Source organism: Lepidochelys kempii, chromosome 4 (genome assembly GCF_965140265.1).
Source record: "Lepidochelys kempii isolate rLepKem1 chromosome 4, rLepKem1.hap2, whole genome shotgun sequence".
NCBI lineage: Eukaryota > Metazoa > Chordata > Testudines > Cheloniidae > Lepidochelys > Lepidochelys kempii.
The window spans coordinates 97,347,805-97,371,066 of NC_133259.1; the positions used below are offsets into that span (position 1 = coordinate 97,347,805).

Consider the following 23,262-nt stretch of genomic DNA (forward strand, 5'->3'; position numbering starts at 1 on the left):
GAAAACAAAAAAGATGCAGACATGACATTTTCATGTACTCCTTTCTCTGAGAGAATGTACAAGATTTCTCACAGGGGAAATTATTTAATTCCTGATTCACTAATCATTTGGAAGCAATACACAATACATGATGAAACAGAGAAAATAACCAGACAACTCAAGACATATTCAAAGTGCTTTACAAACATTTATTAAGCTTCATGTCCATCCTTCATGGTAGGCACATTAGGTACTATCCCCATTTAGAGATGGATAAACTCAGGCACTATGAAGACTAAGCAAGACAGTGGTGAAGCTGGAAATAGAACCCAGGCATCCTAAATCTCCCGACTGTTCTAATAACTGGAAAACACTGTGCCTCAATCTTCATTAAAACAGAAATCTAAACACAACCCCCCCCTCCCAAACCAAAACGTATGCAACTGAGCTCTGCAAACAGTATCACAGACAGTAAATATGAAAAAGCAAATTGGGAAATGAGTACATTCTAAACCATTTTTTCAGTGTTTTTTTTTTGGAAGGGGGTTGGGGAGAATGCAGCTAACTTAGCTGTTTTAAACTTGGAAAACAGCTATCCGGAAGGGGGGGCCAAGTCTGATTATCTGAGGTGCTGAGTCAGAATTTCCTGTAAGTCAAGGAAAGCAAGTTGATGATGCTTATGCCCATTCAAGATTAGGCCCATAACTGACCCTTTCATACCTAAGCAATAACATTTTCCAGTAAAACACTGAGAATCACCATAGCATTGCATAATATGTATCACCACTGAGATACTCTACTGAACAGTTTCTCGTATTAAAAGTGTTTAAAACAATGTTATTTTTAATGAAGATAACTAGTTATATGAACTGATGAGATGTGCCAAAATATGAACTATACAAAGTGTAGACTATCCATTCTACTAATTTTTGATATCAGCAGTTTTATTAACTGAATTTCCACTTGTGGTTCTTGGATAAGTCAATCCTCACTCTGTAGCTATGCTGTTTCCTGACAGGAATAAAACACAGTTTAGATTTTTGGAAGCACATTGGACCAGAAAGGGTGTGTGGTGTAAATTTTTAAAAATGGTAAGGATAGAGATAATTTATGAGCATAAAGCTAATGGACTCTAGTATACAATCACTCCCACAGTATTTTTAAATGCATTTTGTTAGGGCTAAAAATTCTAGCTAGGTCTTGCCTTGCTCTTACATCTGTATTCTCCTCCTCCTCCCAGGTATATTTTAACTGTTATTCATTTGAAGCTTAGCCAAAAACATTACTGTAAAATGTTTTGGAGTTATTGCCTTTGTTTTGATTATTGCAAGAAACAATTCTATGACACTTTAGAAAATGGGAAGTTCTTCTGCAGCACTCCTAAGATTGTAGGTAGATACAGCAACAAAGCTGAGTAGCTTATTCTGTACTCTATGCATACACATAACTAGCATTAACTTTTTAAAAAAAGTTACATACACATAGGTAAATTTGAAGAGAACTGCCACCTATGTGGTTGATAACAACATTTTTCATTTCTAGAACTTACTTAAAAGTATATAATGGATTAAATGTAAGAATCTTTGTAGCAATTATATTCAATTGATCTTAAAGGATTATTTTTCATATAAAATAGAACTTATGCTTATACCTATAGTAAATTAATAATTTAGCTAACATATTAGTATCTGTTTTTGATAATAAAGTTCACAGGAATTAATGTTTTAAATCTTAACTATTTTAGCATGTGTGCATCTCAGAGCAAGATATATACAGAACTCACAGAGCACTGTTAGATAAGGAAATAATTATATTTATTAGAATTCTGAGTGATCAAGGCCACAGACTACTGATGGAGTTTAATATTTAACAGTATTTAGCATCTGCTGAATCTGATTAAGGCGTGGATGTAGATAGAAATTCAAACACTTAATATGTAAGCTGTATTAAGTGCTTGTGTTAAAACTTATGTTATTGGCCTACAGTACAAAGTCCACTTGACTTCACTATGCTGTAGAAACATTTAGTGGTACAGCTAGACATCAGTGGAACCCTGGAAGAATTATCACAACATCACTATGTGTACATTAATTTTTTGAACTGCGTTCCAACATCAGTGAACAATAGTAGAATTCCTAGAATATTTTTCATTCAAGTAAAGTAATCTTATATTCAGCCAATATAAGGTCTTGAACCTACAGACATTTGTGAATGTGACTGCCTTCATACACAAGAGTAGGCCCATTGTGTCAGAGTCTGCAAAAGTTTCTGCAGAACTGGGGCCTAACAAGTCTTTCTGTTTTTAAAACCATGCTGTATTGAGAAGGCCTAGGAGGATTGTAACAGAGTACTGGAAAGGCAAAATGAAGAAAGACTATCCAATTAAAATCTTAGTTTAGAGGAGAGAATTTTTTCAGTAAAGTAGGAATCTGCAGAAGAATGAAACACCTTTGGGCTATAACCTAGTTCATTAAAACATTTTTCTTTCTTTCAAGACTCCAGGTCAAATGAAACACATTGGAAAAATGCCAATCTATTAAAACAGTAGTGCAGAAAAATACTGCAATGATTCTGAGCTGTTTGGGGAACTTCTTAGTATTAGTTTGGAAAAGTTAGAGCTTAAATTCAAAGTAATAAAGACTTCAAAAATTATCATGACGACAATTATATTTTTAAAACACTTGATTTGTTGGGGATTCAAACCTGCTCTTGAATTGCTTTGAATGAAAGGTTTTCATTGTTGTAACTAAACTGGCACATATTTGACTTAAGTCAGCTATTCTTTTGTGCCAGACTGGAGAGGTTGTCTCATTTTTCTAAGCTTTCCTTCACTCTGAGATTTTACTTGCCATGTTCCTATTTGAACTGCAGAAAACATTAGTGATAAAAAAAAGTAGGAGACAATGTTTTTCCTTACAGAATTTTTTCCTACTTAGTTTTGTAATCTTAAAAAGTAAAAGAAGAAATGCTAGGTATAGAAAACCTTAGAAGTCAATGCAGGTATAAAGAAAACAGAAAAAAGTTTAACAAACTTCTCAGTTCAGATTATACATATAAAAATCATCCAAAACGTAGTCAACCATTTTCTACATTATATTAAGCACATAAAAAACTGAAACAAAAGGGCAGGCTATGACATTACAGATCAATGTAAAGTAAGAGTATTCTGTCAATCAAACAGACTCAAATAGCATATCTGAGCAGTAAAGAAGAATCTCTTACTACAAGAACTCCCAACAGTAATCAAGAGAAGTGGTCTGTGATCTTGCTCCCCACTAGGAGTGACTACCTGGCCTTCCAGAACCTCCAGTCACAGCAGCCAGTGTCCCTGAAGCCTGCAGTTTCAGGGGGTGAAGAAAGGTCTCCCATAAGAGATCTTTTCCTACTGGTAGATCCCGTTCTTCTATGTAGGAACTCAGTTAACAGTGATGGTTTGTGTGAAAGATGTACCTAAAGATGGCTCCAAATCAGCAAACAACTTAATAACATGGTGAGCCTTCCACTGAAGCCAATAGCACTACTCACATGCTCAGAGTTAAGCATGGGGTTAAGATCTGTACTGAACTGAGGGTTGTTAAAGAATCCCACCATTGTCCTGTGACTGCAGAGGTGGTAATGGGCCACTATACCCTGATTGGTCCCTTACACTATCTGCTAACTATTTATACTAAAAAATGCGTTCCACCTTGCATTTAGCTGTGATACTGGGAGTACCTTTCTTAGACCTGAAGAAGAGCTCTGTGTGGCTGAAATCCTGTCTCTCTCACCAACAGAAGTTGGTCCAACAAAATATATTACCTCACCCACCTTGTCTCTCTAATGTCCTTGGACTGACACGGCTACAACAATACTGCATACCCATCAAACACACACCCCTTAACTTTACAGTGACAATATAAAAATGTTTTCTGTTTTGTAATGCTAAAAATAGAGGATCTCCTGCCAATATGCAAGGAACATTTTACAAGTAAGAGAATAACGCAAAATACCTCAGAATATAATTAACTCCAATTTAGAGTCAATTGTAGATTGCTGAAATACTACAGGATACTATATCACCACAGAAGATTAAATATTAATTGCTACATTTCATAAAAAAAGTTTGTGGTGAAACAACTCGACTACTTGACAGGGTTAGTTGTCCAGTTGAAGTCACATGAGAAGGGTGACCAGGATTTAACCTGAAATACTATATAATTTCCCCCAAAACATTTTTATTATTCATGCTTACAAGATGAGATTTATTTACAAGTGCACTAATTACAAAATACCTCAAGGTATCATGCAGCTAGGGCACTTTATCTTAAAAAGTTGCAAACCAAATAGTTTTGGAGACTGCTTTGGGACACAAAGGTTGTTCACTTCAATTCCAGAAGAAAGTAGGCACCGCAGAAAAAAAAGCAACTTGGCAAGTAAATTGTCACTGTCTTTGCCCAAGCATTTAACAAATGCTTGTAACAAATATTCACTTTATTTTAGGTGGAACTGAGATAACACTGTAACTAGATCTATTATATACCATCATTTAAATGTTTTCTTCATATAATAAAATGTGCACAATAATTCAATGCCACTGAGCGTATGGGCCAATAGTAGGATGACAAAATACTTTGGGTGCGTGCTTTAACCATCTGAGAAGTGTAGCTAATTCTTTAAACCACATACCTTGAAACAAGCTTTGGTGTTAAAACTTTGTAATTTGTTTCCTTCCCCCACCCCAAACTTGTCATAATGTCATAAGCTAGTGGTGTTTTTGACATAATTTTGCATATACAATACATGGTGCATTCTGACATATTTTAATCTGGTTTTGCTATTAAAATAACTGATGATTTTTAATAGTTTCATTTTGTTTGATTTCTTACAATGCTATCAAAGCAGCAGATACAACACATATAAGGCCTGATTTTAAAGGCTCTGAGCACTATTGGCTCCCAGTGAAGTTAATGGAATGCTCATCTCCTCTGAGAATATGGACAATAGCTCTTCCGCTACCAATCCCATGGGAGATGGTTAAGAAAGTTAGCTTGCTTAGGCCTGGTCTACACTTAAAAATTAGATCAACCTAGCTACAGGGCTAGGCCCTGAGTGCAGTAGTTAAACTTGACCTAACCCCTGTTGTAGATATAGCTAGGTCAATGAAAGAATTCTTCCATCAATCTAGCTACTGTCTCTTGGAGAGGTGGATGAACTACATAGATGGAAAACCCTCTTCTGTTGATGTAGGAAGCATCTATGCTACAGCAACACAGCTGGAGGATAGACAGTCCCTTAGCCACTATGCTACTTTTCTTGCCATGCTCTCTTCACATTGAGATCCCCACGCTCTTTAAAGGGGGCTACAAGCCAGCTGTCTGTTAAGGCCATGTCTACACTTCAGCATAGTTATGGAACTGTAGCTATGCTGCTGTAACCCTGCAGTGTAAATGCAGACTACAGAGATGGAAAGGGTTTTTCCGTCACTGAGCAATTGTTGCATTATTCCATCAACCTAGCTATGTCGACTCTGGAGGCTAGGTTAGCATAGTGATGGTACTCAGGGATATGGATTTTTAACATCCCCAAGCACTGCAGCTATGTTGACCTATATTTTAAGTGTAGGCCAGGCCTAAGTAGTTCCTGATGGCCTAGCTCCACGGGAGCTGCACTACCAGGGACAGCTGGGAAGACCAGGCTCTCAAGGGTTTGGGGGACTAAATTGCCAGTTTGCCCATAGAGGTAGACTCAAAAATTTCTACTCTCCTGAGGAGGAACTGAGGAATCTCTGAGAGGGGAACTTCACTGAATTTTCATTCCTCCTTTGTACCTTCTTATGAGAGAACCTACAATCAGGCCCAACATTATTTCCTTTTCCTAGCTACACTCATTTAATGCAGTAAGTAAAAGGACAACATGCATATTTAATAAAATAGCTCTGTGATGGGTGGCCAGAATGGTGGCAGAAAGTAATCTGCAGGACAGTTTGAAGTCCCAGCACAGGGAAAGTACAATTTATCTTCAAATGGCACATGGAAGAGCAACATCCCACTCTTGGGCTGGATTACTTAACTAAAGAAACACTCAAAGGGTATGTCTACACTAGAAATGTATGTGGACCTATTAGATTGACTTACAGCCACTGTGGTGGTGCATGTCCACACCACCCTCATTGGGTCAGTGGTACGCGCCCTCACCAGGAGTGCTTCCACCAACCTAAGAAAGGCAGTTTGGGGAGCTGAGAACCCAGTCTCCCCTCTTCCCCCACCACCATCCCCACACCGGGAGCCAGGCAGCCATGTCAATTTCAGGCTCACGCCACCAGGGCTTCTCCCCCTGGCTCCCAGCCAGGAGTGGGGTCCATTCTCCACCCCAACCCAGAAGCGGGTGGCAGATGGGCTCTATCTGCCTGGCAGGAACGCAGTGTCTACATAGACACTGCGTTGCCCTAATGACACCAACATAAGCCTTACATCTCTTGTGGAGGTGAAGTTATTATGTTGGTGTAGTAGGGTACTTGCATCGGCGGGAGGAAGGCTGTAGTGTTGACATGGGCATAATTAGGGCAACATAAGCTTCCTTGACCTAACTGTGTAGTGTAGACCAGCCCATAGTATTTGTCTGTTGACTAACTCCCTATTCCTCACTGTTCGAACAGGCATTTCCCTGCCTCTGCTCAGAAGACTGCAATGTAAACAACACAGCAAAAAAGTAAATTGTGTTTCTAAAATTCAAGTAGTTTAAATAATCTAAAGGTATTTTAGGAACTAACATAAATAAATGTATTTAAAATTGGATTTAAATTGATAGTGTCCCTTTTACATTTTTTAATTGGTAAAGGCAGCAAACTTTTCGCTGAAAGCTGCTTTTCAAAGGCTTTCTACCAAATATTACAAACAACAATATCCATGACAACTTTGTTTCTAGGGCCTCAAACTGACCCTTAAGTCTTGTATAACCACTGTTGGCAGGAACAGCAACAGCCAAAACAGAGATGATCTAATTTTATAAGCTTCTCATTACCAGCTTTCACATAAAATACACAGTCCAAATTTTTCCCTTTGCAACTATTTTCCAAGTACACGGAAGCAGAGGCCTATGGCACCAGACTCACCCAAAACAGCCTAGCCGAACCTTAGTTCCTTGCCTAGGGCCCAGATGTCCCTGCAAGGTGTTTATTCTTTTCCCCTCCCTCCCTCTGCATAGCTCTCATGATAAGTCTCAAATATCACCATGAAAAGTAAACATGGCATTGGCATCCTGACCAATGTAAGCAACACTAATGGCACTGTCTCCAGAAAGAGAAAATGATGCTACTAATGTGCAAATTTAGCTATTGCTGTTACTCAGGTATTCCATTTCACAGCAGTTCTCCGAGGAGGCCATGGCTCTGTGAAGTTCACAGGAGTTTTGCTACTGATTTCATTGGCAGCAGAAGCAATCCCTACATGGCAATCAGGGTGATAACATGTTTGAAGACTTACCACTGAAATAGGTTCCATGGCTTCTTGCTTGATAGGGACTGGGTCAAACATTAGCATCTTTTCAGTGAAATTTTCTGATGTCTGTGTAGTCCTGCGTTACAGGGAGGGGAAAAAAACCCACCAAGTTAAATTGTAGGAATGGCTAGAATCAAATTTCTGAAATTTTTTTTAACTCATTAGTCCATAAGATTAGATGTATTTGATTTAGTTCTTCCAAATCTAGAGATAAGCTTTATGTTTTCAAATATTCTATTACAATAAAACTGTTTTGTGGTAGCATATAAAAGTTACTTTGTAATTTCAGTAAAACCCTGTGATCAGAATATATTTAGACATAGTCCAGTGGATGATCGATCAAAAAGTATCAAACAGGGGTTGGGCTGAGGACTACGGCTGGGGGTGCAGGACTACGGCTGGGGGTGCAGGCTCTGGGGTGGGGCTAGAGATGAGGGGGCTCGAGGATGGGGCAGGGGGGTTCAGGTGTTGAGGGTGGTGTGGGCTCTGGGAGGGGACTCTAGGCTGGAGCAGGGGGTTGGGGTGCAGGGGGGGTATGGGGTCCCAGTGATGCTTACCACAGCTCCTGGGAAGCAGCCACCGGGTCCCTACAGCCCCTAGTCACATGGGTGGCCAGGGAGGCTCTGTGCACTGCCCTTACACCCACAGAGACTTCCCCAGCAGCTCCCATTAGTCGCGGTTCCCAGCCAATTGGAGCTGCGGAGCCGCCCCACGGGGCAGGGGCAGTGTGTGAAACCTCCATGGCCACCCATGTGTCTAAGGGCTGCAGGAACCTGGTGACCACTTCTGGGAGCCACGCCGAGCTAGGGCAGGCAGGGAGCCTACCTTAGCCATGGGCCCCTGTTGCACTGCCAACTGGACTTTTAACAGCCCGGTCGGCAGTGCCAACTGGAGCCGCCAGGGTCCCTTTTCAACTGGGCGTTCCAGTCAAAAACCGGACACCTGGCAAACCTAGATTAATTTTTTGTTTAGCCGAAGAGACAGTGAACACGAACGGATCTGAATCGGATTCAGGAAGGATGGCAGCCCAATACTTGCTAGTCTCCAGTCAGTAAGCCTGATGACAATATTGGTAACACTCTGGTGCTTTGACACCTACTTCCACACAAGGAAGAAATTAAAAACAAAGCTAATTTGGAGAGGTACAATAGACAGACTCCCAATCAGACATCACAACTGATAATTCGACTATTTCACCAAAAGGAACTATGACAACTCAACCACTATTTTGAAACAACTGTACATTTCCAAGAGTTTCCTTATTAAAAACAAGATTTCAGAATTTAGATTGTGTTCTGTGTATCCCAGATTGCTTTAAAAAGGGAGCCATCTACTTTGTTAGCTTGTTCAAGCCTATTTTCAAGTCTATCTCATTTATAGTAACTTAACTATCGCATGTAATAACCATATTTACACATTTACCAAGGATGACAATTGTGGAGGAAGGATGGGAAGATTTCAGGGAGGACCAGGAGCCTTTGGAGCGAGACAGAGAAATACTAGAGAGGATACACGGTAGAGCCAAATATTTTAGACACGTGAAGGAAGTTAATACTCAAAGATATTAAAAAGTTCCAGTTGACAAGTTTTTATAAAAAACATTTAATATCATTTTTGAGAATGCACATATCCTATATGAGAAGGCAGAGCCACTTCCAGAGTACAGCCTGGAGGACTGACAGAGTATTCCAGTTAACAAGGAGAGTATGGGATACAATTGGTCTGGGATGGTGAAGTTGTATGTCCTGTACAGTATATGCAGTTTTCAGAGTAGCAGCCGTGTTAGTCTGTATTCGCAAAAAGGAGTACTTGTGGCACCTTAGAAACTAACAAATTTATCTGAGCATAAGCTTTAGTGAGCTACAGCTCACTTCATCGGATACATGCAGTGGAAAATACAGTGGGGCAATTTTATATACACAGAGAACATGAAACAATGGGTGTTACCATACACACTGTAACAAGAGTGATCAAGTAAGCTGAGCTATTACCAGCAGGAGAGAAACAAACAAATAAACAAAAAAACAACCCTTTTGTAGTGATAATAGTATATGCAGTGTTGTAGCTGTATTGGTCCCACAATAAAAAAAAAAGAGAGGCAAGGTGGGTGAGGTAATATCTTTTATTGGACCAACTTCTGTTGGTGAGAGAGACAAGCTTTCAAGCTCTTCAAGAGCTCTGTGTAAGCTCAAAAGTGTCTCTCTCACCAACAGAAGGTGGTCCAATAAAAGATATTACCTCACTCACCTTGTCTCTGCACCGTATATATAAAGACTGATGTTAAGTACTAAACAAATTCAACTACATCCAGTAGGTGGCACTAGAAATCTGTAACAAATAAAATGCTACTCTCCTCCATCAAGACAATTCCACTGGGTATAAGCTTACTAATATATTAAAAGGTTTAATTGTGTCTGGAATTTTTTTCTTATGAATCAAACAGTTTAAATGGGACACAAGAATATATATGCCCCAAATTAGACCAATTCCAACACTTCTACATTAATGAGCAATCATGCAATAGTCAGCGTGTACGCATTGGAGAAAACAATCTGAGATACGTGAGAGAAAGAAAGAGAATGAATTGTTTCAAGCCTACCAGGGATTTATTTTATAAATCAAGGGCAAAGCTTAGCAATTTATGGAAAATACTACAACAGTATACTTTCTAAGTACTTGAAATGAACAAAGCTTGATTTCTAAAGAACAAACTAAAGCATCACTGAATATAAACATGAATATAATCATCCTGATAAATGGGAAGGGCCTGATTAAACCAAGTTGAGAAAAAGAGAAACAGATACAGTAGTTCAAAGAAACTGCCAATTGTGTCTAAATTAGAAGTAATAGCTTTGAAAGATAGGAAATTTTATAATTTGGATGTGTCTATGTACATTTGTCAATAATGCCTGTGAGAAAGTTGAAAAAACAATTATGCAATGTTTCCTGCAACTTCAGGGAATTACTTAAATTAGATATTTTTCTGATTTTAAGCATTTCATATAATTTTCTGACAATTTACATTTTCCTAGTCACTTTCATGTGAAGAAACATTGTCTATACATGACTTCCCAAAGACACAGATATATGCATTTAACAATACATGAATGGATAAAGGATATCCCACAATGCAAAAACAACCGAAGCCTACACTGCATCCCAGTCTTTATATGTAAGAGAATTAGTAAATATTGACTTTCAGGTTTCCATTTTTTAATTTAAATGTGTTTTGGTGAAGTGACACCATCAACCTGTAATCTAGTCACTTGAAGGGGAAAAAAAGCTTAGTAGTCTCAGATAAATACACCTTCCCTTGCCCCCCAACCTGTTCCCTCTGCCATTTTTTGTAGTTTTGAAAATCACATTTTTCTATTTTTAAGGTTTGTTTTTTTCTCTACTGCTGCTATATGAGAGATCCACACAGAAAATCACAGAAAGTGACTAAGACCCATATCCTGTAAACACTTAGCATACACCTAAATTTACATATGTAAAAGTTACATACATGTATTTGCAGAATTAGGGGCTAACTGACTGTACAAAGGTTACAATGAAAGTGACAATAGAAAGTGTCTTGCAGAGAGTAAAAGTAAAAAATTTTGTCTTTCATAGTCATCTAAAGTAGTAGTTAAAATTTTTACTTTTATTGCTGTATCATAGTATATAAGTTGAGTGTCCCTTTAATGTGTTATACTGTTCTTTTACTGTACTATTTCTACCTAAATAGTAAGAGAGGCTGATTTTGGACAGAGGGCAATACATTATGCATGATCTTTTGGTCCTGCAAGGCTGCGTTATATGTCTGTATTTTCAGCTGGTGTAATATGGTGTATCTCCACTGGAATCAGTTTACTCCAGCTGAAGGTCTGACACTTATGAAATTGTCATTCTGGGATAAACTCTAAGGGTGAAAATAAACGCATGGAACAATGGTCTTTGTATTTAAAAGAACAATGCTTGAATGGAAGAAAGACACACTGGTTGCAAAGCCTGAATTTATTTCAAGTAAACAAAAAAATTGGATTTTGTTATTTATGATAATATTTTATAGTAAAGTTTTTGTAGTATACTTGTAAAAATCATACATATGTAGGTATATGAGATCTCACTATACTCCCCTGCTATTAAATGTTTGAGAAGCAGTGGGAGACTGCCTTATTTGTTTCAAACATAAGGTGTGAAGAATAGTAGGGATCTGCCTACACACTGATTTCATAACATACTTGTTTCACAGCCCACAGCTTGTTTAGTAAATAAGAATAATTTATAGAAAACTAAAGTATCCTCTCAAGTACCTGCGGCACCCTCCAGACAGCAAAGCAAGGAGAAAGCATAAAATTCACACAAACCATATTAAAAATAAATAAATAAATAAAAATCAGAAGAGTAGTCTTTATCTTTCTCAAATTAGATGAGCTATTTTGCATTGAAGTGCTTTTATGTGGGTAAAAGAATTTATGCTGTATGTAATCTGAAACTAAATAATTAACTGCAATGCAGTAGGCAAACATTCCACCCTCTCTCTCTCTCTTTGCTAACAAGCCACCCAGTTTTACTTTCCTGCCTCCTCCCATTCACTCCACCCTATGGATCTTTGCCAAGGCAGTCCAACTTGTCCAAACAGGACATGGCTTTTGATAAGATTCTGCTCACACCCTGTATTTCTAAAAGACAAGCCAAGCAATTCATTTTTGTATGTAAATAAGGACAGGTGCAAAGATAAAGTCCAAGCAAAGTCCCTCAACAATTTCACAGCTAAAGCCAAGCGAAAAGACAGCAGGTAAGAAAAAGACAACCCCCTGCCCTTTGCTAAAGGAAAACACTATGTTTAAATCCTATCCAATATTCAGTGCTCCATCTCTTCTGAAAGAAATTTTTATGATCAAAATAGTTAATTTTCTTGTCAACATCAGAGACTTCTCCGTTTTAACTTCTTGACATGTATGGTTTAATGCGAATAAGAGTACTTAACATGTGTTCCAGCAATAAGGATTTGTACAGACTGTTTACTCTGGATGAGATTCGCCCATGGGCATAGCAGCCACAGCATTATACCACTTGAACACAAGTGGAGGTGGAGGGCAGCCACAAAACACAGAGGGGCTCTGCATACCCACACATTGGTCCACAAGCACCATATAGCTTTCTGTGAGGGGAGGTGGTTTTGGGTTGGGGGCTGGTCTTAGCCACACAGATCCAGCAGTTACAAACCCCCAAGAGAGATGCACAAGGGCTTTGGCCCTATGTTCTAGTTAAATATCTGGAATAGTGGTGATCAATGATCTGATCCGCACAATGGCTAGGGGTGGTGAGAACAGATTCTGCCCCTCCCATCCTCTGCACAGTACCCCGCACAAAGCTTGTTTTTTCAGTTTTTGTGTCAGGGGGCAACAGTAGATGCCATCCTATTGCTGTGTGAGGATCAATAATTGTTTAGAAACTGCTAAGTATTATTGGTATAATTACAAAGTAACTTAATGATTGCCACGAAATCAACACTGCATTAGTGCCCACCACTGCAGCTTTTGCAGTAATGTATCTACAAGGCAACTTGAATCAAGTGCCCACGGTTTTGCAGTCATGCCTCTTTAGAACCAATTCTCATGATCTGAAACTCTCTCTTCTTTCATGAATCTCACGCTAAACTTCCCCTCCAATATTAAGGAGAAGTGATAATATTGAAAGAACTATACTGATGATATCCAAAGGCCAGGGAAGCTTTCTGAGACCGAATGAGAAATAATCTTCAATGGAGCCTTAAAAGATAGCAGAAACTGGTTCTCCTCTGTTGAACTTACAGGATTTCTTGGAAGGGGTAAAGGAAATCCCCTCCACAGCTGGCACCAAGATTTCTTTGTACTCATAGTAGTAGTAGTTGCTCCTCAAGGCCTTGGATCAGCAAAATACACAAGAACGTACTCGGACATCCATGGGAAGTAAGCATGTGCTTTAAATGCTTTCCCTCATCAAGCTCCAAAATAGCACCAGCCACAGAAAATCTCAAATTTAGATTAGCCATTAGACTCAGTCAGAGAGAATAAGAGTGAGAAGAGTGAAAATCCAGGGTGTGTCTGCACTACAGAGGCTATACTGGCGTAGCTACATGTCCATAGCTATGTCTGTGTAAACCCGTAGCATAGATACAGCCTACATGGATGGAAGGGGTTTTTCAGCCAGTGTGGGAACATCATCCCCACCCCCAACGATGGTGGCTACATCAATGGAAGCATTCTTCCATCAACACAGCTGTGTCTACAATGGGGTTTAAGTCAGCATACCTATGTCGGTCATGGGTGTGGTTTTTTCACATCCCTGACTTATGTAGCTATGTCAACCAAACTTTTAAGTGGAGACTGAGATCCAGAGACAGCACTGCTGGGGAAAGGATTAAAGGAGTTTGGCCCACAAAGAGCCATGCTGGGGAAAGTTATAAGGAATTGGCTGTGCAACAAGAGAATTTCTGCTAATGGGTAGCCTTTTTTTAAAAAAAAATAAAAAACCCAGTGGATTTCTAATGGGAATTGGAATAACTCCTGAAACATGCTAGTACAGTACTGAGATACAGAAAATGCACAACACAACCTTCCCATTATTAGAAATCACTTTGTTTGATCTAGAACTACTTTAACATAGGTTTCAGAGTAACAGCCGTGTTAGTCTGTATTCGCAAAAAGAAAAGGAGGACTTGTGGCACCTTAGAGACTAACCAATTTATTAGAGCAAGAGCTGTAGCTCACGAAAGCTTATGCTCTAATAAATTGGTTAGTCTCTAAGGTGCCACAAGTCCTCCTTTTCTTTTTACTTTAACATATTAATTTGTCAGAAGCTATGTAGCTAGGGTGACCAGACAGCAAGTGTGAAAAATCGGGACAGGAGGTGGAGGGTAATAGGAGCCGATTTAAGAAAAAGACCCAAAAATCAGGACTGTCCCTATAAAATTGGGACATCTGGTCACTCCACATGTAGCAGACTAGTCCGTATTTCACTGAAATATACAGCTATGCTGTTATGCACACTCCACAGCAGTATGGGTGAAAAACACATTTTCCCCATATTAAAAAAGAAATCTTAGAAAACAGTTTCTAAGGGTATTCATAAAAGGTATTTGTTTTTTGAGTTTGAAGTTTCCACTGAGGAAAACAAACTTTGCATCCATACAACTTTATGCAATTCCTATTTTATATCTATTGGCCCTAAAGAAGAAAGATACAGAAAAGATCTTTAGCCACCACCTTAGACAATACTGCATACAATACTCTCCCTTATCAGGGCAGACTGCTGTCTGGTTTCCTGTCTCAAGCTACTGCTTACAAGGAGAAATAGTTTAGTAAAGAGAACAGATCAGGCCTCTGAAAACAAGTGAAGTATGCAGAATGGTATGACAATTTTTCCCTTCCAAACTGAACCTTTTTTAAAAAATAAAAATAAAAAGTTAATTTTAAAGAGAATTTGAAAGGAAGACTAAAAGTAGCCTTTGTTCTATTCGGGAAGACTGGCTGGGAAAGAGAGAGACAGAAAGAGCGTGACAGACCTCAAAGCTAATTTTACATGCATAGAAATCAGGACCTGAAAATCAGGCTGAGTGTCTAAAAAAAAAAAATAAAGTCAACATCAGGATACAAAATATCATCCTCAAATATTAAGGTACAAGTCTGCTCTGTTACTTTCTCAAACATATTCCAGACAGATTTTTACACCTTTGACCACATGGGGCAGAGCTAAAAATCTCTAACTATTAAGTGATGAAAAGTACATTAACAAATAATAGTTTATACTCTTAATTTCAATGAAGATTTGAAAATAGGAAAGAAATGTCCATGAGCATGTGTGTGTGTGTATCTAGGGAAATGAAGAGAGAGAAAGTGGATGGTGGCAATGGAAGAATGATTAAATAAACTTGCAAAGAGAAAAGGAGGACTTGTGGCACCTTAGAGACTAACAAATTTATTTGAGCATAAGCTTTCGTGAGCTACAGCTCACTTCATCGGACGCATGTGTTAATCTCTAAGGTGCCACAAGTACTCCTTTTCTTTTTGCGAATACAGACTAACACGGCTGCTACTCTGAAACCTAAATAAACTTGGACTCTAAGTGTGGAGGTTTTGTCAGTCTTTCGTGTACCAAAGTTTGTTAGCAACCTCTCCACCCCCCCATCTCTTTCCATGATGGCTTACTTTAGTATTTTAAATCTGTTAGAGCTTTATCTTTCTATTTAGCTAACACACACTTATACTAGTTTCCCTTGGGACAGATCAACAATGGCTATTAAACCCCTAAAAGGAAACCTTGGCATTAGATAAAACGTTAAAAGTGAAGGGTTAAATCTGTTCCTAAACTAGCTCTGCCAAACTTCACATTGTGGATTGGAGGCAACTAGCCTTGGAATGAAAACACAAAGCTTCAACACTGGCTGCATAGAAGAGTTTTATTTTTGAAAGGACCTCCTGCTAGCTGTGTCAGTTAATTTAAAAAACTTGTTCTACAAAATGCAGAATGTTGTTGTAATATGAAGCTCAGTTTCAGATTTTATAGAAACTTGACTACAGAAAGTTGTGACTAGCAAAATTTACTATACTTACACACTGGTTCCCAGCACTAAACTACTAGTTCAGCACCTTTTGCTGATCCAGGGAGAAAAGATGAAATATGACAGAGGCTCAAATCCTGTACAGTTTAACTAGTAGCTAAATTACAATATTTATTCACTGTGCAATGACAACATACTGTACATAATTTTCTAATAGCAGTAAAAGAACAAAAGTAAAAATCCCTGAAATAGAGGAAATAAAATTAAAAATACAACTTACCAAAATTATTAGCTTATGTGTTCACCTGAAATACTTTTCTTACAATTTGTATTTCTGAAGAGACAAAAAGCAAAATAATGTAAGTATCCATATATAGTATATGTGCATTTCAGCGTGTTGCTACTTATAATTTAGATATAGTTAAAATTTAGTTATCCGTGTTCACTGCAAGTGTCTCTAAGTCCTATTATGCTTTTTGAAAAAAATATTGCAAGTGTGTTCAATATAAACTTCCCCCCTTTTAAAGTTTAACATCTAAAAGCCAGCAGCAGCAGAAGAAAAATTTGAAAAACAAATTAAATAAAAAGGACATATTTAAAGATGGAAACATTTCTGTGTGCGTGCAAGAAAACGTGTATTTTTTCAAACATAAGTGAGAGAGAAAGACTGTCCATCTCCTATTTTCATGTAATTTCTCATTCATTTAGGGCCTGATCCAAAGCCCTTTGAAGTCAATGGGAATCTTTCTATCAATTTCAATGAGCTTTGGCTCAGGTCCTTAGTTCTTCTACAGTCAGATGGAGAGTAACAGAAAGATTTCTTATGTCCTCTTTTTGAATTTCCTCTTGATGTTTCTCTCTGTCGGTCCACAGCAGACAAAAGAAAAAAAAATCTGATATCAAAGTAGAAAAAAAACCATGTACTTTACTCCTTCAAAAAGTGCTCAGAGTTTAGCAAAATATAGGACTGCCATACCCATTTAATCCAAAGAAAGTTGTTAGTGTCTCATTTTCCTGCATTAAATCTGGAAGAGTATGGATCCTTGAATTCAGGTAATAGTACGATATTTCCTCCCTTCAGGAAAATGGTACAATTCTAATCTTGATCAAAACTGGAACAGAAAATGATCACGGTGGTATCTTCAGAACAGATATGGAAAGAAGCCAATAGGTTTTCACAGAAATTAATATATAGGGCTGGATTCTCTTCTCACTTGCAGCAACTCCATTGAGTTTAATGGAATTATTCCAGACTTACATTGGCACAGGTGAGAGGAGAAATCAGACTCAATTTTTTTGAGAGTCAAACATAGGTTTTTAGAAAAGGGAATGAAACTCATTATTCACCCATGTAAATATACTGGAGTAGAGGGTGTGTGTTAAAAGGTTAACTCAGACTTCTCATGCTGACATAACACAGGCATCTTAAGCAATCACGAGTGTGTAGAGACATGATAACTCACTGGGTGGGGACTGGGAGTTGCAGGGCAGTGACAAGGGGCCTGGACCGGGCTACTGGTCTACTAAAAAAACAGCCTGCAACAGGAAAGAGCACACATATGCCACTTGGAATGTATGACGCAAACCCCAGCCTTGAAACAAAGAACAGGAAACAGCTCTGCTGGCTGTGCTGGAGAGAAATCACAGAGAAACATTTAGACGGCCCTCTCTGACCCTATATTCATGAGCAGCTGGAGTTTTTTAAACAACAACAGTGGGTGGAGGTGTTTGTTCATTGGGTGTGAATACAAACACTGTCTTTATACAGGAGACCTGCCCTACAAACAAGCAAATATCTACACTTAACGGAGGAAGACATGTGATTTTAGACACCACAGGTCATGATAATTAACCTCAGCCTTCCCTTGGATTTCTTTTTGCCTCTAAACTGCTAATGTTTAACTACAGGCTGAATTTTATATAACACCATACAGCTAACTCTTAGCCTAAAATTATCTTCTTCAAAGAGAAAAACTGAGTGATCGAGTTGTTACAAGAATTAATTTTTGAAGTACAGCCTATTTTAAAAATTAGCTATTTTCCCACTGCAAAAATTCAGGATGGTTTGACAGCTGAAGACTGACATAATTTAATGCATGCAGTGTTGCTGTATCTGTTGGTCCCAGGATATTAGAGAGACAAGATGTGTGAGGTACTATCTTTTATTGGACCAACTTCTGTTGGTGAGATAGACAAGCTTTCAAGTGTACACAGAGCTCTTCTTAGTGCACTGATGACAGAACTTAAATTTCAAGAGTTATTAAAGACTCACTCTACTAAAACACATACTAATAACAAACCACACTAATTTTCACTTTTCTGTACTTTGGCTTTGGTTACACTTATAGAATGAGATTTTAACTGTAGAACCAGTTAACCACAATTTTTTTTTTTATTTTTGACAAATCACTAATACACATCACACTAAAACCATCAAGCTGTTTAAAGAAGAAAACATACTGAGAATGAGCTATGCAGGTGAGAAAGCATACCTCATCTTCATGAAATGTATCAGAATAAGTTTATACTTGGTTTCATTCAAAACAACTACTTCACTATTCTTCCTTTTACAACATGCTTTGAACTAGTTCCGCACGGTGGGTCGGACAGCTGCTGTACCAGATATTATCAGACATGGGAATGTGTTACTGCAAGTTATGTGGATTAGCATCCTAGTAATGACAGCAACCACTGTACATTTCATTTTAGTAACTGCAGTTTCAGAAGTACATGAGATTACAACTAGTTACAGAAGAATCTACACAACAGTGTATGGTTGTACATTCTATAGTTATATTACCAGTTTCTTACTTTTTATACTTACTTTTCCAAATGTTAAATATGAAGAAAATATCTAGGTACTTGCTTAGCCCCTCATCACTGTAGTATCTGAGCACTTTCAACTGACTTAATTCACTTTTACAACTTTACTTACCTGAACACTTTTGTTTTGTAGTGCTGTAGTCATGTTGGTCTCAGGATATTAGAGGCAAGGTGGGTAATATGGTTCTCACCCACCTTGTCTCACTTGTGGTTTTGACTGATACTATAGCTGTTGTGTAGATGTAGTGTATTTTCTTAATATTGAAGGGCACTCTCATAACTGTTATATCCTGACAACATTACAGTTTCCTCATAAAAGGAAAGGACCATTTTATATCTTCTTTCTCCACCCACCTCCCAACTCCAGGCTTTACCTACTATTATACATTAACCACTGTAGGCAAAACATATTTACCTGCTTGGATAAAAGGAAAGTATGCCACTCAACTAAACTCTGCTGCAGACTCTTGTATTTGAAAATATTAGTGCTATCAAACTAAATCATACATTTTAAAGCACAAGGGATAAAGTTAGTTTGAAGTAAGTGTCCCCAGGGTCAGACAGGATTATCAAATCCAGATGTGGTTCCTCTCATAAAAGAAGTTCCTTATACAACAACCAAGAGAGCACATCTTAAAACTATTCTATGGAAAAAATACATGCGTGAGCAGCAACTGTATTCTTTGTTTTCAATACAGATTAAAGAACATTTATGGACATAAATTTCAATAAAACCAAAACCACAAAGTCCCTCATTCAAAGATGAGCCCTGTGAATTGTGACACTTCCTGAGTTTTCAAAGGGCCACTATATAGAGGCAGAGCACAAGCAAACAATGCAGGTACAGTAAAACTGAATCAGGATGGATAAAGAAATTGATTTCATCAAAGAATTTCTGAGTTAAAAAGAATGACAACTTGAACAATTCTAAACTGGTTATTACAGTACTCCTGATTTTGTGCTACTTTTGTAGGATTTCAACATGGGGTCTTAAAGAACTTCTTTCTCTAGTCCATCCCCTCGCCTTCCCCTCCTCTTCACTCTCCCACCCGCTATAACACTTCTGTTTGAAATCTTACATCTGACAAAGATTGAAGATAAATATTCCTATTCCCATTTAAGTGTAGTAAAAACAACATTCATATAGGCAGGGAGTCAATTATGGATGTCAATCCCAATTCCCTATAAAAGTTACTTTATATTTTAAGTGTCAGAGCTATCATAAATATTAGAGATTTTAACTCTTTCCTAGAAAAGTGTTAAATAAGACTAGATATGTTAATTTTTTAAAAAAAACATTTGAGGACTAATTTTATCCCTGGTGTAACTCCACCACAATCAGTCGAGTTATACCAGGGTTAAATTTGGCCATTAAACTATTCCACAGTGCTATGACCCTAACCATAATGTACTAGTGATAGCGTACTATTTAAAAAACCCAAACAAAAAACCCCAAACCTCTTCACTGTTTTTACTCCCAACAGAAGACAAACGTTTATAATCCAACAGAAGTGAATGAACCCATTACACTGTCCAACTCAATTTTGTACTTTAATAGCATTAGCAAGCTCTGCTGACATTTTAAATTGTAGACTTGTCTATTGTACTGCAGTCCCCCATCTGCCAAAAGATGCTCTGCGGGTGAAACAACTGCTACTGAGTAGTAGGAGCCCAAGAGAACTTCTCATATTGCCCCAGTCAAGAGCCGGAAAGAAAGGGACTCCCTTTCCTATTGAGACAATGGAGCAAACATACACGCCTTGGGATCAGCACCCAGAGAGCCGAGCCAAGGCCACACCAGGTGTGTGATTTTTCTTACCCAATCTCTGTAAAAGCCAGTAAGACAGAGGAAAGCACACACACCAGAGCAGACCCCTCTATTTTGTCCCACCCTCTCTTGCAAGCTTTGCAGCAATCACAGAAGCTGGGGATGGAAACATCTGCAGAAAACAACCCTACTCGCCCCCCTGCACACACACACGTGACCTTCTGTCCCCTCTTCCCAGAAAGAGACAAAGTATCATCGGAGTTGGTAACCCCTCCTTCCGCCCTGTGCAGAAACGCATAATAAAGCGCCACAGGAGTTGGAGATAGAAACATACGTTCTCCCCCGAACAACTTTCGCAGAAGTTAGGGCGCATCAGGCCGCCGGGACAGTCCGCGGGCGCAGCCCTGGCCCCCAGAGCAGCCCGCTCCCTCCGGAGCCTCAGCGGGCTCGCAGCTTTGCATGCCCCCAGGTCACCCCAACGCTGAATCCCCCCCCCCCCCGGACTTCTTCCAGCAGCTGGAAACTTTGGCACGTTGCAGTCAGACGCGAGGAATAACCCCACTCCGCTCCCCGCGCTCACCCTCAGCAAGCAGGGGGCCTCCGCCGCCGCCCGAAGCCCTGCGATGGGGGCTGTGAAACAGAGCAAAGCACCCGGCCCGCCTCCCGGCTCCCTGCGGCTGAGGCTGTGCGCTCCGCGGTGGCCGTGCGTCTCTGGGCGAGGGGAGGGCGCTCGCTCGGCTCGCCCGGGCTCCTGGCACTAGTCTCCGCTGTCACATGACGCCGGCGCCGCTCGCTCTGCCAGGCTCCCTTGGCCGGCGGGGTAAGGGGAGGGTCAGGGAGGGGAGCGCGGCCAGGGCGGCTCCCAGCCCGCTGGGTGGAGGCTGCGCTGGAGGGGCCGGGACGAGTCACCGGCTCGCACACACCCAGCCAGGCACGCACTGCCTCCCCCGCCCTGCCCCCCGGAGGCAGACAGACTCACAGACACTAATTATCCCCAGCACCACCGCGGAGCCGCCGCCCGACCGGCCCTTCCAGCTGCTCCTCCGCCTCTCCCTCGCTGCGTGTCAGGCAGAGGCGTGCGCCTGGCACCCGGCGCCAACTACACCCCCTGGCCGCCCGAGCAGCAAAGCTGCGGCAGCAGCCAAACAACCGCGCGGCGCAGCGCCCCCGGGGCAGCAGGAAGGGAGGCGCTCAGGGGCGGGCTGCCGCGGAGCTGGCTTCACAAACACGGGCTGGGCAAAGGGACCGGCACCCAGCCGCCCACGGACCCCGACTCTGCCGCCCTTTGCAAGGCGCCTGGCGCTGCGGCAGGGCACGGGACCGGTCGGCTGGGGCACGGGTGGCGGAGCGGCAGCCGGCGTGGGGCAGGGCTCCTCTGGCCGGGCTGCTTGTGCTGCTGCCTGGGGGCGGACCCTTCCCTTAGCTGCCATTGGCTTGGGGACTCATATTCCATGTAACGTGGGTGCACCCACAGGCCCTGTGTGGGGCTGTTTTTAGGACTGCTCCTCTGTGGCTCCGAGTTAGAGGACAGGGGCATCGCATGCATGAAACAGACACGAAGTGTAGACTCATTGCTATTAAATAAAAAGGGGAAACAAAGAAAACAGTTCCTTCAAATACCATTGGGGCTGAGTTCTGAAAACAGTTCCTTCAAATACCATTGGGGCTGAGTTCTGAAAACAGTTCCTTCAAATACCATTGGGGCTGAGTTCTGCTCTCTGATACACCAGCGTTATGTGCTCAACAACTGAGCCAACTTCTTATAAGTGTCTAACTTTAGGTACTTAATGGGTTTGGTCAAAGTGACCAGGTCAAGGCAACACAAGAAGTCCTGAATTATGCTCTTGGGCACACCAATGTAAATCTTAAAGTCAAAGGAGTGACTCTGGATTTAGACTGCTGTCAGCATATACTCTGACCCTTAAGTGGGAAACTGTGAGAAATAAAACTCACATCTCCTGACTTCTAGTACCGTCCTTTAACAACAAGACTGTTATTGTTATTTATTTAGGGCCAAGTTCTGAAACTCTTACGCCACAAACAGTCCCATTAAGGTCAGTGGAACAATGTGTGGCCTCACGTGCTACCCAGCCTTAATAAGGGTGTCAGAATCTGGCCCTTAGTAACACTGGTGGGCTCAGCACAGTTCAGACTATAGAAGAGGATACTGTCCTTGCCCCAAGGAGATTACAATCAAATACAGTACAATCCAAAAGTGATATACAAGTTGAACGTCCAAGGATATTCAAATTTTAGAGTAACGTAAATAATGGGACAAATTTTGCTCTCTCACACACGCAACCACAGCGTGAAAGTGGTATTTGCCCCATGTCTTCAATTTATCTGCATTTACTTAGGACAGAAGTCTCAGTGGAATCTGCTGAGTGCTCAGGACTTTTGAAAATCAGGTCACTTGTTTAGATGCCCAAATATGGATTTTAGAGCCTAACTTTAGGAGCCCCTTTTCGAAAATATTGGACTAAAGTTCCCAGCTTCATGGTTTAGATTATGATTCTGCCATTGAGTTGACACATTATGGCTAGGAATTGTAACTCTTTCAGTATGGTGTGTGAAATCATGCATTCCCCTGAGACACCTATAATACCTAAAAATAAGACCAGGCAAGAGACAAATCCTGCCTTTACAAAGGCTCTGATGCTGCAGAAAGAGCTGTGTGGACAGATGAGCAT

The 23,262-nt window shown here is 40.2% G+C and overlaps 1 protein-coding gene across 3 annotated transcripts in view; it reads right to left on the reverse strand.

The window, feature by feature from the left end:
- The window catches only part of KLF3 (KLF transcription factor 3), a 33,200-nt gene extending 11,681 nt beyond the window's left edge, over window positions 1–21,519 (reverse strand). Inside the window, exons 1-4 of one of the 3 annotated variants that reach the window (XM_073342286.1) lie at window positions 21,153–21,519; window positions 16,262–16,315; window positions 8,877–8,953; window positions 7,440–7,530 (exon numbers count right to left, since the gene is read on the reverse strand). In XM_073342286.1, coding sequence (XP_073198387.1) covers window positions 7,440–7,496 — 57 coding nt within the window. In that variant the 5' untranslated portion in view covers window positions 7,497–7,530; window positions 8,877–8,953; window positions 16,262–16,315; window positions 21,153–21,519. The remainder of the gene's footprint in view (window positions 1–7,439; window positions 7,531–8,876; window positions 8,954–16,261; window positions 16,316–21,152) is intronic. The other 2 variants (XM_073342285.1, XM_073342287.1) reach the window with 2 other exon arrangements.
- Between the last annotated feature and the right edge of the window lie 1,743 nt (window positions 21,520–23,262).